The sequence below is a fragment of the Labeo rohita genome, chromosome 24, assembly GCF_022985175.1.
Source record: "Labeo rohita strain BAU-BD-2019 chromosome 24, IGBB_LRoh.1.0, whole genome shotgun sequence".
NCBI lineage: Eukaryota > Metazoa > Chordata > Actinopteri > Cypriniformes > Cyprinidae > Labeo > Labeo rohita.
In genome coordinates this window covers 29,013,845-29,032,530 of record NC_066892.1, presented here as the reverse complement: position 1 = coordinate 29,032,530, position 18,686 = coordinate 29,013,845, and the positions used below count along the sequence as shown (strand labels likewise).

Here is an 18,686-nt window from a genome sequence, read left to right as displayed (position 1 = left end):
GAAATATTAGTGTCATTTGATGGTGGATGTTGTGAATATAAAAATGTTTTTGAAGTCACTGAAAACAGTATGTTTAATGCTCAAATTAAACCCTCCCTGCTTTATTTTATTCTTTTCTAATTGTTATTAAAATATCAGGATATTTTACGCTATTGCAGCAGATCCATCCATGTTAGATGTAGCTTTGGTCCGTGGCGCTAAAGAGACGAATATGTAATGACTGTTAATCTTTCTTAAACAACGTAAGCACTGTCTGTTTTCTTGCAGTCTTAAAATGTCTTAAATGTTACAATATTAAGCCTTAAAGCCAAATAGTCAACAATCCAGTTAATGGGGTCTTAATTACAACAATAAAAGTTAGCAGGTTGTCTCAGACAATCTGATTTCTAGAGAAAGCAAATCTACCAGTCACACTTTCTGTGGAATACAGTCCTGGTCAGATGTATTACAGTAGCTTCTTGAACAGTTTCTACAATAATGTGTTTAATTACCCGTCATATTCCTACCTAAAATTAACATCTGCACTGGACAAAATATTTAGCACAGCCTTTTATGCTTAACTTGAACATTTTGCCCTCAAATATGAAATAAATGTGACAGGAAGCACTAAATTTACCTTTCTTATACATGTCGACACATTGTTACAACACTAATTTTATGTTTTTAAAAAATCAGTAAACTGTATTTCTTGAAAATTGTTGCTTAGATTAATGTTTTGCAAGACAGAACCTTATGATTCCAAGCGGAAAATGTCTTTTTAGAATTAGACGTTTCTGTCTGCATTTGACCTGTTCCCAAAATCCTCATTTACAATTTTGAGAGGATTTTGATATTATGCTTTTAAAATACATTTAGCGTCTCTGTCATTTTAATGTATGAAAGAGACTTGTTCAGTATCATTTGTGACCCTGGACAACAAAACCAGTCTTATGTTGCACGGGTATGTTTATAGTAAAAATACGTTGTATGGGTCAAATTTAACGATTTTTCTTTTATGCCAAAAATCATTAGGATATTAAGTAAAGATCATGTTTCATGAAAATATTTTGTACATTTCCTACCGTAAATATATCAAAACTTAATTTTTGATTAATAATATGCATTGCTAAGAACTTCTTTAAAGGTGATTTTCTCGATATTTAGATTTTTTGGCACCCTCAGATTCCAGTTGTATCTCAACCAAATATTGTCCTATCCTAACAAACAATACATCAATGGAAAGCTTATTTATTGATAGGTTTTGTGGTCCATGGTCACATTTTTGTTACATGGAATGCAAAAACTTTTGAAGCTCAGTATCTCAAAACTGCTCAGAATGCAGACAGAACCTTATCGTTCCAAGGCGGTGAAATGCTGTTCTTTCGAATTTATTCATACGTGAATCCTCACTGTAAAAAATAATTCTGTGGCTTTGTAAATATCACAAAAATAAAAACTTGTATTAACTTAATAAAATCTCTGAGTATCATTAAAGAGATTATTTGATTTGGGCTTACCAAAATTAATAAGTAAAAATCCCACAGTTTATTTTATCTCTAATTTACTTGTTCTGCTTAAGTATGTTTTAATAAAAAAATTAAGCATTTCGCTAACAAATTATATTGTTCACATGTCCTTAATGTTTTTGGTACATTTAAATGAAAATATTTGAGAAAGTTGCAATTAAACTTGTCAGTTTTATAAACAGAAATTACTGCTTATTTTCTATCAATTTCCTTTGTATTTTGCATCGACTTAAGAAATTGAGTAAGTTTCGCGGCTATCGTGATCACGTGGACACAACGACCGCGGTCAACAACGGGAAATCTGCTTGCCGGTCACAAGAAAGCTGAGGCTTAAACCACCTTAAGACTCCTTTAAAAATGCAGGTAAGTCAGTATTAACAGTTAATGAAATATTGGCTGTGTTTTCGGGCACGCAACACGTTCGGTGTAATTTTACAATGCTGTTGCAGCCATGCTGTTCTGTGGTAACGTTAACAACGCAAGCTTTTCTAGAATCACTGTGGCTTTGTAGTGTTTTTTCAAACCACCAAATATTCAGCTAAAATACGGTTAATACAGCTCACCAATTTGAAATGTATGTAAAATGTCCTATTTTAAAGCAGCATAGCCTGCCCGTGTATGAGGGGGAGTGGCCGTATTACTGTTTAACGTTAACCGCCGAGTTGGTTTCGTCATTGTTATTCACTTGTGTGATGCGCATATACGTGTGAATAATTGCAGAAAACAGCGACTAAACTAGTCTATCTGTAGTCCAGCAATTGTAACTGGTGTAATGGGACAAATCCCGGTGCGCTGCAGCATCAGTGGCCGGTTGAAATAAACCTTTTTTTATCGGCCGTCACTCTGGGTGAGTTCTCACACCATGTCGGAATAGCCAAAAACTACAACATTACTGTGTGTGAAAAGCTAACGTAACGTCTCTTTGTATAACTCGTAATTACAACTGTAAACTCGGTGCAAAGTTTTCCAGGAGCCCCTGCTCACATTTGTACTAAAGCACCGAAACATCACCCGGAATCAGTCAAATGGCAGAGGCATAACGTAGTGAAGAAATTATCGCGCAAAATCAACCATGGTTTTATTGTAGTAAAATGTATTAAGTTAACCATGTTTTTGGCAGCTTGATTACTATTTGTATTGGACAGTTTTACTACAAATATCATGGATAAGAGATATGGTTAATGTATTAATGTTGTTTTTTTTTTTTTTTTTTTTTTTTTTTTTTTTTCAGTAACACTGGCTAATTTTTAAAGGGGCAGTCAACCACTACCCTACTGTTATTAATTTGAAGTGTAAATCTATGAATCTCATGGTCAAAACATTTGTTTTACAGCATTGACATCATCGTCCAAAAACATCTAAATAACAACACAAGGCAGGAGGTAAGAGCAGTTTACTATAATATTTCAGTATATGTGAAAATATAATGTTTCAGCATATATGAAATGTTAAAAAAAAAAAATCTTAATAAGGTTTCATAAAAACCTCATGTTTCAGCCTTTAGATAAAGAAAAGGGTTAGGTCAAAATAATAATTGATTAATAAATTATTTTATGTATTTTATCTTTATCTATTTTATGTAATATTAGCTCTAACCTGCTATTCTTTATATGTGTGTCTTCAGGATGTTGCTGATCCACCTATTGATGTTCAAGAGGAATTAGCTGTCCTCAACCAACTCCGTGATCTTTGCAGAGCCTGCTCCTATCTTGTGGGATTGACATGTGCCTTGGACCTGTGATACCCCAAGAACTTTAAAGGGTTAGTTCATCCAAAAATGAATATTAGCCCATGATACTCACCCTCAAAGCATCCTAGGTGTATATGACTTTCTTCTTTCTAACAAATCCAATCTGAGTTATATTAAAATTTGTTCTGGCTCTTCCAAGCTTTATAATGGCATTGGGCTTATGTGAGGCACTTTTTATCATGGATGGATGCACTTTATCTGATTTTTGTTTGGACTGTTGAACACTACAACCCACCCAATGCCATTACAGAGCTTGGAAGAGCCAAGACAATGTTTAATATAATTCCGATTGGATTTGTCTAAAAGTAGAAAGTCATATACACCTAAGATGCCATGAGGGTGAGTAAATCATGGGCTAATATTCATTTTTGGATGAACTAACCCTTTAAATATACTTTGGAGGTCTTTTGAAACCTTTTTCTGGAGTTAGATCTGCTGAAACTATCAACAAAGGTTCAATAACGAAAAAAATAACTTATTTTATATATATTATTATTTTCCATTGTCCACGTGTTGTATAATTGTAAAAATGCATTTTGGTTTGGTGTTGTTGTTTTTAATGTCAGGTTTAATTGTACTCAGCCTCAGGCCTTTTAATTTTTGTAAGGTCAAGTAATTTTTGATGATTTTTTTTTCTTTGCAAGTCTGCATATCCACAGTTCAGTGGCTAAAATTTCAATTTATTTAACATGTTGTCATTTGCAAAGTATACCAGGTTAAACTATAGTTAAAGAGATAGTTCACCCAAAAATGAAAATTATATCATTAATTACTCACCCTCATGTTGTTCCAAACCACTAAGACCTTTATTCATATTCAGAACACAAATAAAGAGATTTTTGATTGAATTCAAGATCTCTCTGGCCCTCGATAGACAGCAAGGGAAATGAAAAGTTCAAGGCCCAGAAATGCAGTAAAGACATCAATAAAATGGTCAATTTGACATCAGTGGTTCAATTATAGTTAAATAAAGTTATTTTACTTTTCTTTGCGCACAAAAAGTATTCCCGTAGCTTCATATAATTACGGTTGAACCACTGATGTCACATGGACTATTTTAATAATGTCCTTACTACATTTCTGTGACTTGATATGGGTAGGACCTTTGCTGTCTATGGAGGATCAGAAAGCTCTTGGAATTCATCAGAAATATATATGTGTTCTGATGATGAACCAGAGGTCTTACGGGTTTGGAACAACATGAGGGTAAGTAATTAATGACAGAATTTTATTTTTTTCTGAACTAACCCTTTAATGACATGTTTTTATCTTTGGTCTAATTTGGTAAGCAACGGTTAATGCCTATTATTTTAAATGTTATTTTTGATGAATTTTGTATGTTTGTAAGTGTCCACAGTTCAGTGGCTAAAATTTATGTAACAAGTTGTCATTTGCAAAGTATGGTTGAATTGCAGTTATGGTCAAATATGGCAAATAAAAGTGTAATTAAAATACTGTGTTTTGTTTGTCATTTAATTTTGTTATATTTATTGTAAAGTACAATGGTAAATACAATTAAAAATATATAAGTAAAAAAAAAAAAAGTAAATATAGGATATTTGTATATACAAAATATAAATTAAATCTACTCAATTTTTTTGTTTCGGATTTACTATTGAATTACTATTGCATTGCATAAAGATTTTAATTATATTTACTCAATTTTATTTAAAAGATTAATTAATCGAATTAGTTGAATCTACTTAATTTTTTTAGTTACATTTACTTGATTCTTAAAGTATATTTCAATGATTTCACAACTTTTAAATTTACTTAATATTTTTCAGTGTAAAAATGTTTCACCAAAAAAATTGAGTAGATCATAGTAAAAGTTTTTAGAGTGCTGGAAAATAAAATGTATGACAGTTTCCACAAAAATATTGTGCAGCACAACTGTTTTCATAACTGCTAATCATCAGAAATGTTTGCTGAGCAGCAAATCAGCACATTAGAATGATTTCTGATTTCTGATGCTGAAAATACAGATTTGATTACAGAAATAAATTACATTTAAAAATGGATTCACATAGAAAACAGCTGTTTGAAATTATAATAATTTTTAACAATTTTTGCAGTATTTTTGATCAAATAATTGCAGCCTTGGTGAGCAGAAGAACTTCCTTTAATAAGTTTGTTCAATTTTTCAAAAAATCAGTTGTATGGCAATATTTTGGATCCTCAAGAGAGCATTTTTTGGTTCAGAGAGGCATCTCAAGACGTTTCCATCTTCACAGCCTTTCTCACTGCAGTCTCTAGGCTTCATTAAATCTTTATAACCTTTTTCTGTTGTGTTTCTACATCGCACTAAGTAACAATTTCCCATGAATCCTCTGGTGTCTCACGCTCGCTATGGAGTTCAGCCGTTTCAATGCAACCTGCAGAAATAACAAGGCTTTTGGTTCTATTTGCAAATATTCATTGAGAACGGCTTTGAAATATACAGCAGGGTTTGTGTATTATCATTAACAGTATGAATCCAATATCATAACCCAAACAATTGAAATAATTCACTCTAAAATTATAAATATAATCTTTCATCCTTATATCTCCTCCTTTTCTTCTCAATTATATGAAGTTGTGCTGGCCGAACTATTGTCTGAGCTCTTCAGGACTCCCTCAGCGCTGTATATTTTATTCATAACGCTCCATCTCCTGCTGTGAGCTGAAGGTCTGTCTGAACATGCTGCTACAAATACATGCACATTAGCAGCTTTCTGGAAGCTCCAGCTGCCAGTGAATCTCCTCTGTGAGCAGAAAACCCCTCGGGAGATGGAAAACACGATTCCTTTTAGCCTAAAGTGATGTCCTGTGGACAGATGACCTGCGAAAACCTGAAAGCAAGCAAACATCCTCTTGTTCTATTAGCTTGGCAGAAGAAACCTGATAGAAACCCATTGGGTAACATCAGTGAAAGTCATTTTAAGCATAAGATCGTGATGAAGTAGGTCTTAAAAATAAACGTGCAATCATTTCAGTGAATCCGAGTGAATATGAGAGGTCCCGTGGCTGTAAATGGCATCACACACTCAGATGCTCCATCTACAGTGTTAAAAACGCATTAAGCTCATCGTCAGTAGATTATGACAGCGCAATAATACGTCCCATCCGAGCCCGTCTCTGTCTGCCGTCTGGATACTGGAGGAGATAATGAGCTCCGGTGGGATCCGGAGAGTTCCTGCTTTTCTCTTCTTATTCCCAGACTCAGACTTTACGGCTTTAGCCTTTAAGCCTCTCTATTTCCCTGTTTCTTTGAGAATTATGTTTTAATATTACAAGGACATCAAGAAACAGGAAAACGAGAAGATATGCAGTTGAATATTAACAGGGTTGGAGTAAACGGGGACTTTCTGTGTATGTACTGGAAGGCAGCCTGAATTATTACAATAGAATTATTATTATAGTAGTAGTAGCAGTAGTAAAGACATTTTAAATTGAATTCATAATGAATTAAATAAATAAATAAATGCATATTATTAAATTAAATATAAACATAAGCATATACAAATATTATTATTTTAAAATAATCTGTAATAATGCAGAATAATACAGAATTATACAGAAAAGTATTTTTTACAAATCTGTAGTAAAACTCAGGCTACACATAATCAGGCTACATTAATGTAATTAATTTTATATAATTAATTTTTAATATTTTTTTATATTTTTAGTAACATTTTATACAATTAATTATTGCATATTAATTTACAATTAATTTACACACACACATAAAAATTTTATTTATATATATATATATATATATATATATATATTAAATAATATTATTAAACAACAAAAATATTTATCTTTATAATTTATTATGTTATATATTACATAATATGTTTGTGTGGTGTTGTTGTTTCACCATAAAATCTAAATGATTATTAAATTAAATTATTATACAAATTTAATTCATAATAAATAAATAAATAATATTAAATTAAATTAAATATATACATGGAGATGCTTATATTAATTTTTATTTTAAAATATTATGTAATAATACAGAATTACTGGAAGGCAGCCTGAATTATTAAAAAAATATATAATAATAATAATAATAATATTATTATTATTATTATTATTATTATTATTATTATAGTAGTAGTAGTAAAGACATGTTTTATTTAATTCATAATTAATAAAGTTTAAATAAATAAATAATATTAAATAATAAATGATACAAATTCATTTTTATTTTTCAATATTTTTCCTAATCTGTAGTAATAATTCAGGCTACATATAATCAGGCTATATTAATATAATTCATTTTATGTAATTAATTAATTCACACATACTCCCATAAATAACATGATATTTAATTTGCTAATTATAATAATTAGATATGATCATTTTAATCATATTTTTGTTAATAGCTCTATTGTCGTTTCATCATAAACTCTTCCTTTGCTGTGCTCTATTTCAGACATTCAGGCAGTGGGTCTGAAGAAGGGAATGTTCTTCAATCCCGACCCGTATCTGAAAATAGCCATCCAGCCCGGAAAGCACAGCATCTTCCCCGCGCTTCCTCACCACGGTCAGGAGAAACGGTCAGGAATCATCTGCAACACGGTCAACCCCATCTGGAAGAGAGAGGTGAGCTCAACCTCAACCTCCATCACTCATGTTTGATACTGACACTCATGTTGATCATCTAAAGTCATAGTGACATTTCAAAAATCACCTTAGTGCTTGAGTGTGGAGCTGTCATTGTGACATTCACATCTTTCTTCCTGAAGAGCGCGGCGCGGCGAGTCTGTGTTTGATTGTGCTCGAATCCAGCTTTGAGAGGAACATGAAAGCAGATTCCCTCAGGTGCTGCAGCTTTGACTCTGATGCCGCTTCTGCCAAACAAAAGCATATGGGAATGAAGCTCTCTGATAACTTTATGACTTGAAGTTTTGATTCAGACCCAAACCGCAAGGTATTTTATCCCGGCTTCTGTTTACAACACATTCGGGAGAAACGTAACCGCACAAACAGAGCTGGCATCACCTCTACAATCAATGCAGTGAAGCTTTTAATATCTGATAGTATGACAAATATTTACAAGATTCATGGATATCACAGAGTTTTAATCAGGATTTAATCACTCAGATAAGTGTAGTCCAAGGATGTTGGATTATAACCATTATAACTAAAGATATAATCATAATCAATCATTTTAACCTGCACTGGAAACAGGTTCAATCTCAAGTCTAAAAATTAAATACATAAATCCCACAATGACTGTATGTTTACTATGATATTAAAGTGATATTTTACCCAAAATGAAAATTCTGTCAATGTTTATTCACCCTCATGTCTTTTCGAAACCTGTGTGAGTTTATTTTTTCCTGTTAAACACAATATGAGATAATCTGAAGAATGTTTGGAACCAAATAGTTGATGGTAGCCATTGACTTCTATAGTAGGGAAAAAATACAGTTGAGGTCAAAAGTTTATATACACCTTGGAGAATCTGCAAAATGTTAATTATTTTACCAAAATAAGAGGGATCGTACAAAATGCATGTTATTTTTTGTCTAGTAGTGACCTGAATAAGATATTTTTCCAAAAAAATGACCCTGTTCAAAAGTTTACATACACTTGATTCTTAATACTGTGTTGTTCCTGAATGATCCACAGCTGTTTTTGTTTGTTTAGTGATAGTTGTTCATGAGTCCCTTGTTTGTCCTGAACAGTTAAACTGCCTGCTGTTCTTCGTAAAAATCCTTCAGGTCCCACAAATTCTGTGGTTTGAGATCCATCGTTTCACACTGAGGACAACTGAGGGACTCATATGCAACTATTACAGAAGGTTCAAACACTCATTGATGCTCCAGAAGGAAACACAATGCATTAAGAGCCGGGGGTGAAAACTTTTGGAATTTGTAGATCAGGGTAAATTTAACTGATTTTGTCTTCTGGGAAACATGTAAATATCTTCTGTAGCTTCTGAAGGGCAGTACTAAATGAAAATAAAGTATGATATTTAGGCAAAATAAAAAAAAATGTACACATCTACATTTTGTTCAAAAGTTTTCACCCCCTGTCTCTTAATGCATGGTTTTTCCCTCTGGAGCATCAGTGAGTGTTTGAACCTTCTGTAATAGTCGCATATGAGTCCCTCAGTTGTCCTCAGTGTGAAAAGATGGATCTCAGAATCACACAGTAATTGTTGGAAAGGGTTCAAATACACAGAAATGCTAAAAAAAAAAAAAAAAAAAAAAAACGAAGAATTTGTGGTACTTGAATGATTTTTCAAGAAGAAGAACAGCAGACAGTTTAACTGTTCAGGACAAACAAGGGACTCATGAACAACTATCACTAAACAAAATAAACACAGCTGTGGATCATTCAGGAAACAACACAGTATTAAGAGTCAAGCGTATGTAAACTTTTGAACAGGGTCATTTTCATAAATTCATCATTTTCTTTTATGAACTATATGTAAATGTCTTTTAAGTGAAATAAAAAAATAATAATTAAAACCAACATGCATTTTGTATGATCCCTCCGTCAGCTGTTTGGTTCCCAAAATTCTTCAAATGCTTCTTTTTTTTCTCCTTCTTTTCAAAAGAAGAAAGAAACTCAAACATGTTTGAAACAACATAAGGGTGAAGAAAACACAGAATTTCATGTTTGGGGTGAACTGTCTCTTTAACAAACTGAAGCTGTGGCATCACTCTCTCACTGAGAAACCCACTGAAAAGAACTGGATCTGTTCTTGCAATGTCTTATGGACGGCTTCAGCACACACACACACACACACACGTGCTGTGACAGGCTGTTAATCCGTACGGTTCAGTCTCCTGAGCGTCTTCACTGCAGCTCATTCACTCTTGACCGCAACTGTCCTAATAAACCTGAACACAAGCCTGTCAGCCTCACCTCCCTCAGAGACTCCCAACAACAGCTACTCATCTGTCCGTAGCGTTAATTAATCATATTCAGTAGTATGCAGACTAAAAAGGAACTGTAAATGAAATCTTCATACATGCATGACTCAAACACTTACAAGTTTGCATTTTGTTAAAGGAGAAGTCCACTTCCAGAACAACAATTTACAGATAATGTAGTCACCCCCTTGTCATCCAAGATGTTCATGTCTTTCTTCAGTCGTAAAGAATTGTTTTTTGAGGGAAACATTTCTGCATTTTTCTCCATATAATGGACTGATATGGTGCCCTGATTTTGAACTTCCAAAATGCAGTTTATCTTCTCTCTATTTTCTCCCTCAACTTCAAAATCGTCCTATATCGCTGTTTTACCTTTTTTGTTAAGGGTGTTTGATCTTTTCATGTTCACTTTGCAAACACTGTGTCTGTACTTCTGGATGATTTTGAAATGATTTTTGAAGTTGAGGGAGAAAATACGATTGGAGTTTTTCGACATACACTAACTGTCTTGAGCCAGAATACACAGAGTTCAGAGTAAGACAAGACGAGTGTTTGACATTAAAAAGTATATAAATTGTATTTTTTTAAATGAAAATAAGCGATTGTTTCGCTAGATAACACCCTTCTTCCTCGGCTGGGATCATTTACAACCGCATTCGTGATTGTTTGAAGCTGCATTTAAACTGCATTTTGGAAGTTCAAAATCGGGGCACCATATCAGTCCATTATATGGAGAAAAATCCTGAAATGTTTTCCTCAAAAAACATAATTTCTTTACAACTGAAGAAAGAAAGACATGAACATCTTGGATGACAAGGGGGTGAGTACATTATCTGTAAATTGTTGTTCTGGAAGTGGACTTCTCCTTTAAAGCATCACCTGTCCAATGATCTTTTGATTTTGTATACATTTGTTTATTTTTTCACATTAGTTTTTATTTTTGTGTTCATTCTCTGAGCAAGCAAAAGCAGCAAAATAAATATAGGAGAAAAGTTGATACATACTTTTGTAGTTAATTTCTTCCCACAATAGTTTTTTTTCCTGTGATGCAACAAATGTATTTATTGTTGTTTTTGCATTTGCATTCTTTGAGTTTTATTTTATTTTATTTATTTTTGTTAATAAAGGAATATAATTTTGCTTTGTGGAGGTTTTAAATTTGAAAGTTATCAATAGGTTTGGGGGGGAATATATATTTATGTTTTAAAATAGGAATAGGTTAAAATAAGAATTACTTACATTATACACAAATTACTTATGTGTGCTAATATTCTGTGCCGAACCAATTCTTCTGACTCAGAAGGCTTGTGCTGCCACACCATACCTCATTTCAGTTGGATTGGGTTTCCTTTTCTTCTGCTGTTGGTTTCAGATAGCTGGTCTCAGTCTGTAGCGCGGGTGAAATACTCAGGCAGTCGACAGTAAGTCAGCGGGTGAAATATGGGCTCATTTCTCTTCACACGCTTGGCTGAACTGGCTGGAATCCAGTAGAGAGCAAACGTGAGCCACAGAAGGTTTTCACCAGCGGCCCTTTGGGGGTTAATGGCACCATTTAATGTCTGCGAGATGAAACGTGACCTGCTGTGTTTCCCACAGTGCCTTGCTGCCTGTTTACTGCACGAGTCTCAGAACGTGCATAGAATATTCCATTGATTCTGACATTGTTTTGAATGTAGTTTGTTTGTTGGTATTGATGTTTTAATCTCAGTGAGTGCATATGTTTTATTCATTTAGCTTCTTCATTTCCCTGGAAAACAGGTTGTGAAGAATAACCACACCGAATGTAATGCGGAATGCGCAGAAACGTGATACGAGCACAAACACGTGATGCAGCAGCTAATGGAAAAGCCATAAATTGTATTTGGGTCATTCTATAATTGTGGGTACATCTTATGTCCATGCAGTGTAATTTTAATATATTTCCATCAATATAAAGCCCCAATGCTTATTTTTCTAGTACACAATTATATTTTTCCCAATCATACTACTATATGTTGAAAAAGCCTTATTTTTTGTTCAAAAATCATGTTTATGTCACATACAACCTGTCCAATTTTGTAATATTTCTCATTGTACTCTGCATTTAAGCATGAAAATGACCTCAAATATAAATTAATTTCATAGTTTTGCCTTTAGGTTATTATTAAGACATTTGGGTGTGCGCTTTAAAAATAATAAGTGTTTACTGTGATATAACTTAGTCACCCACTAGACTAAGTCAGCTAAGCTACCCACTAGAAACCCCCCCAAGGAAAAGAATGGTTTGTCCCATTCTCACATAATTTGCACAGTATGATGATATTTCCTCTAGAAGCACATGGATGAAACACTAGAAGTTCTGTTCTCTCTCTTTCCCCTAATATTGGTTAAACTAGCAAACCTGTGTCAAGACTGGATAAACTGACTGTCAACAATGTCACACAAATATTATTGCTGCAAATTTTAACAAGACAATTTAACTAAAACTTCTGTTTTGTTTATGAAAATATATTTCTAAACATACCATATGCTCAGTAGTTCTAGGCTTCCGTGTTGAGTATAGGCCCAAAACACTAAAAACGTCAACTAAGTTACCTGTCAACTGTGTTACCCAGTAAAGGTAACATGGTGGACAGTAGCAAACACAGATGCTATTTTATGCACATATTCCTACAGATCACCTTTATTTATATAGCACTTTATACAATATAGATCGTTTCAAAGCAGCTATGTAAGGTCATGTTTGGCTGTTTGGGGAAAAAGGAAAACTCTTTTCTTTAACATTGTCAGATTCTAAGTGTCCCTCTAATTATAAAATGACCCATTTCCTCTTCCTTTCAAGGAACTTGTAATTCATTTTCTGTGATATGGCTAGAAATCTGTAAAAAATGTGGCAAGACATTACATTTGAATTAATCGATAAAAATCTGAGAAATCTCTCAGCTTTACGATCCTCCAGTGTTCAGACGCTGATGTTTGTCTGTCCCGGTGTTTAGCAGCAGAAAGCAGGCTTACTGTGACACGACTGAAGGGCACTGCTCCGTTTTTTGCTGTTGCCTTGTGTTTCATCACACTCATTCTCTGCATAATGTATTAAACATTACATATCAGCACAGTCACATCTCCTTTGCTCTCAGGTGAACATTTCACATTGACTCATTTTTAACAGTCGCAGTCTGCATTGTTAATACGTCTAAACTCATGCTGGTTAACGTCTGACATCAGGATCCAAAAAAAAAAAATCACTTGTATTCATCGCAGATAATCTGTGTAGTTTTTTCTCAACTGTGTGAATGACTAAGATACTGTGAAGCGGCAGGTTTCCATCCAGATTTTTGCTATGGTTTGTTATCAACAAAGAGAATACACTGTAAAAAATAAAAAACACAATTTGTTGAGTCAGTTTAAAATAATTTGTTACCCTGCTGCCTTAAAATTTTAAGTTCAGTCAACTAAAAAAAGTTTATTCAACTTGAAATGTTAAGTTGTACTAAGTAACAACTTAGATATTTGTGTTTGCTAAACTTAACAAATGGGTAAGTAACCCAGCTGCCTTAAAATTTGAAGTTGATTCAACTCAAATATCTAAGTTGTCACTTAGTATAATTTAACATTTCAAGTTGAATAAACTTTTTTTTGAGTTGAATGAACGTAAAATTTTAAGGCAGCCAGGTTACAAATTATTTTAATTTGACTCAACAAATTGTTTTTTACAGTGTATGCATAAAAAAACTTTGTAAAATTTGCTGTCTCAAGCCTGTTTCCATCCAACTGGCTTTTTACCAATAAAATGGTGTGCGTAATGATGTCATCCCTAAAAAGAAAAGTAATTGTCATATAAGTTTTGGTGTATTGCAACAAAAGTTGTCCTTGAGCTGTTTCCATTCATAATTTCACCTATTGCACAAATTACATAGGCTATTAGCCTGTCCTTCATCCATTTGAAACAAAACTTTTTTCTGCTTTAATATGCTATTTATATTATATGAAGTTATGAGTGTAATGAGTTTTTTGTACTTTAGTTAAACCTATATACTATTTACATACTTGAGCATCAAGCAATATTCCTAAACATGTGCAGCTGTATTATTATTATTTTTCTGATTACATTTCAGTTGACTGTATTGGAAATATATGTTCATTTCGGTTATTTTATTTCTCCTAACCGACAACCAACAGTCGTTAAGCCCTTATTAATCGTTAACCAACAAGACTGTTAAATTAAAGTTAAGTTACGTGTCAATGACCCATTAAAAATACCTACATTTGTTTTCCAGGGATTCACTTTTAATTTGTGATACTTTTGCATTGATAAGGAACAACACAAACTACGAAAACATATTTTATTAAATAAACAGTTTATACAGCTATTACAGCTCTGCATAATCTGGGCCTAAATTCATTGTATTCTAAACTTAATTGGCAATCAATTGTTGAAACTATTAAGGTGTGCTGACCCAAAAATCCTTTAAAAACCTGGGCCAAGTTTAAACCACATGTCTGACTTTGACATGTATATATTACCATTATTATGTCATCAAAATGAAAATTATGATTGCGGGTCTTCAATGATAATGTCAAAACCACACTTTGCAAGGGGTGTTTCCAAACTTTTGGAGGGCAGTGTATAAATAATTAATAAATTAACAAAACAAAAGAAAAAAAAAACTGAGCAACAAGTAGCAGCCTATATGCAGAATTAGATTTTTGAAATTGATTTATGTGATGCACTCTTGAGAAAGCGGCATCCTGTTTGTTTCCTTTATTTTACAAAAGCACAACGTTTTGTTTTTTATTGTAAATGTACACAAATAAAAGAAATATTTAAAATAGTTTTGAATGCCGGCGACTCTGCGAGCAGTTAATCATTACTGTCTCGACAGCGCAGTCTGTTCATCGTCATGATAAAATACAGTCAGCCAAACATATTGAAAAACCATGCTATTATACTTCCCCTCACCCCACAACAAATCCTTTAAATTTAATGGTATAACAGAACTGAAAACAAAACAAGAATGAAAATATAATCTAACAAGCCAAAACGAATTAATGTAAAATTTTTTGAATAAATGAATAAATTTGAACTTGCAACGTACTAAAGGAACATCAAATTAAGATATGTATATCTGAGAGTTAACTTGTCTTTCTCTTACCATGTATAAAATAATTTTAGATACAATTTAATAATATGAATACTATTTCATGCGCTTTTGAACTACAGAGAAATAGCGCTTTAACGTGAGCAACACCACGAACAAGGATGCTGCCTATAGGGTATAATTCTGTCATGTGACAGCACATTTATTTGCGTTAAAACCCCTTTTCTCGACAAAAAGTGTTTCCGAACACATTTTTGCAACATTATCGATATAGAGATGAGAAATTTTATCGATAACTGGCATTTCCATCAACTATATCTGTCAAAATTTTGAAGCGCTAAATATTTTTTCAGCAAAAAAATCCTTGGATGGAAACCTGGCTACAGTGAATCAGAGATGAGCAACCAGTATAAGCAAGGTAAAAACAGGCAATGAAACACTGAACCGATTGAACATATTGATGATGTTGCTTAATCTCATACTGCCAACAAAATCATTGCAAACATCATGAATATGCAATACATCACACAATCTGTCCAGATGTGATTAATAACTGCAGCTCTTGGCAGACGTTCGGCTCTTGATGAGTGGAAATATGTTAGTATGAATCAATCTGTTTGTCCGTTTGCCCAGATCATAATATTTGGCTAGCGCTGACCCAGATCTTTTCCTGATGCTGATATAAAGAAGTCTTTCCACTGACAGAGAATGTGAAATCTGTGCTGGCTGGAGGACAGATCTAATGGCTTTTGTGGATATCTCTGGTGTTTGCTCTTATGTCCAAAGCCATTTTTTGTCCTCTCCACTAATGGTCAGACAGCTGACAGTGTCTTTCTGAATCACAAACACTTTGAAAGCTAATAATCACTCACTAGGTTTTAATTTTAACGATTTATATCAAACAACAAGGCTTTTAAAATTAGAGTCCATCAGTAATGTTGTGAAATATTATTTTAATTTAAAACAGCTGTTTTCTATGTGAATATCTGTTAAACTGTAATTTATTTCTGTGATCAAAGCTGAATTTTCAGCATCATTACTCCAGTGTCACATGATCCATTAGAAATCATTCTAATATGCTGATTTGCTGCTCAACAAACATTTCTGATTATTAGCAATGTTGAAAACAGTTGTGCTGCACAATATTATTTTGTGGAAACTATCATACATTTTATTTTTCAGGATTCACAGATGAATAGAAAGTTCATTTATTTGAGTAGCATTTATTTGAAGTAGAACTCTTTCCTGTGACATTTGATTGATTTAATGCATACTTGATGAATAAAAGTATTAATGTCTGCTGCACCAACATTTGGCACATAAACATGCAACTCCTAAGCATTGAAATGAAATGCATTTGAGCAGCAGTTCTCCTCTGTGTGTGTCTGTTATCTTCTGCTCAGCTGCGGTCTGTCTCTAACTGGTGTAATGTGTTTGTGAGCTGTGTCTTTTCAGAGCCGTTTGAGGACACACTGGATTTGGTTTTGGGGGCAGGGAGGGGGCTCGGCTTAATGTCACTGTGATGGGAGAAGCCGCTGGGTTTGGGCTTGTGTGGCGCTGATTGAAAAGACGTCCTAAAAAGTCCTGTGTGCCTCCTTGAAAAAGAATCGTGATAGTTTTGGTTAACTGCCACAGGGAACAAAACAAGCCAGTCTTGTGCTTTCATAGTCTCTGTCACCACTGCAGTTTTCTGATGGACTCCAGCCAGGATGCAGCATCCCTGAACACAATGAACATTCCGTATCACATACTGATAAGCCAAGGGATACAATAAAGCAAATAACAATAGCTGAATTTGTTTATTTATTTATGTATTTATTAATTTATTTTTCATGAATTAATTTATTTTTACAAGTATTAAAAGAAAGATCAAAATAAAATTTGTTAAGGAACTGAATTAAATAATAAATATTTCAATATTTTAATTATTATTTTTTTTAAATTCTGAAATTAATGTATTTTTACAAGTTTAAATAAAAAAAAAACATTTTGTATATATTTGTTTTTATTTTAATAAACCAAGCATTATAATAAAGGCAAATTAGATTTGATTACAATTTTTAATTAAAACAGTTATATTAGTATTAGTATTAGTATTAGTATTAGTATTAGTATTATTATTTAATTTATGATTTTTAATTACCTTTTTTTTTGTTTTTGTTTTTACAAATATTTTAGTTTAAAAAAGGTTTTTAAAAAATTGTTACTGAATTTCATCAAATACGTGATTTCTTATAATAAAGCCAATCTATTATTAATATTTTTATTATTCCTATTATTACTATAAATTTAATTTATTTTAAAAAAAGTATTTAAAAAAGTTTTAAAAATTTAAAAAAAAAAAGTTGAAAAATGATTTCACCAAATAATTTTTATAAATCTAATAAATGATGGGAATAAACAGGAATAAAGCGAATTATTAATAATATATTTCCAGTCCATGTGATCTGAACCATCAGATCCCCTTGAGGTAACAAACTTAATGAACGTCTTGGTTGAACCCTCATTCCCTAAAGATGTGAATGGAGATGTCATGTCATGACCGACAAATTGGGAATCTCAATTCGTCAGTCACAACATGACGTCGAAAGTGGCTGACTGAAAGGTAAATACAAATCGTGGAGAACGAAGAGAAGGAACTAAACCGAGTACCAGCAGTTAACACCAATCTGTTAATTTATAACTGTGCACTCTTTTCTTTGTTTTTTTGTATTCATAGCGATTTAGCTTCGTATCTCTGCCGACGGACGTTTTGGAGATTGAAGTTAAAGATAAATTTGCCAAGAGCAGACCTATCATTAAACGCTTCTTGGGAAAGCTGGTTGTGCCTGTACAGAGGCTGCTGGAGAAACATGCTATCGGGTAAGTCTCTGCTAATTCTCCTGATAATCATTCGTATTTCATCTGACTGTGAGCATGCAGGACTGTAATTACACTTTAGTTCTTGACTTGTTTCTCAAATTACTCGTCCATTTGTTCAGCATTTTTTCCTCCTAGGGTTTCAGCTTTCATAGGCCTAAATATATCAGTTTATTTTTTGATGTTTACAAGAAGGCACATGCATTTAAAAGACTGAAAATGCACAGATAGACTCCTGCAGTGAGGTTTTTGGTGTGCCATTCAGTTTATGTTATGGTAAATTGCCTGTGGGATTTAAAATGTCAAGCATCCTTGTCTGTCGTGTGTGTAAACAGGGACCGTGTGGTGAGTTACACCTTAGGCCGGCGGCTTCCAACAGATCATGTCAGTGGCCAGCTGCAGTTTCGTTTTGAGATAACCTCATCGATTCATCCAGGTCTGCAGCATGTTTACTATTGTATCTGTTTATCTAGCAAACAACAGTACAAAAAGATTGATGTAATAAAGATAAGGTATGGTAGGGTTAGGGTATCTAGAAAATTGTCATGCCGAATAAGGCATTAATATGTACTTAGAAGTACTAATAAACAGCCAATATGCTAGTAATATGCATGCT

At 33.2% G+C, this 18,686-nt stretch overlaps 1 protein-coding gene and 1 long non-coding RNA gene across 3 annotated transcripts in view; both read left to right on the top strand.

The window, feature by feature from the left end:
• The window catches only part of LOC127155406 (E3 ubiquitin-protein ligase HECW1), an 80,008-nt gene that overhangs the window by 30,862 nt on the left and 30,460 nt on the right, over positions 1–18,686 (top strand). For both annotated transcript variants that reach the window (XM_051097579.1, XM_051097580.1), the window contains 3 exons: positions 7,679–7,848; positions 17,931–18,073; positions 18,406–18,506. In XM_051097579.1, coding sequence (XP_050953536.1) covers positions 7,679–7,848; positions 17,931–18,073; positions 18,406–18,506 — 414 coding nt within the window. The remainder of the gene's footprint in view (positions 1–7,678; positions 7,849–17,930; positions 18,074–18,405; positions 18,507–18,686) is intronic.
• Positions 1,321–3,294, top strand: LOC127155409 (uncharacterized). Its single transcript, XR_007825594.1, has 3 exons — positions 1,321–1,868; positions 2,839–2,887; positions 3,130–3,294. It is a non-coding gene; the product is annotated as an uncharacterized LOC127155409 (long non-coding RNA).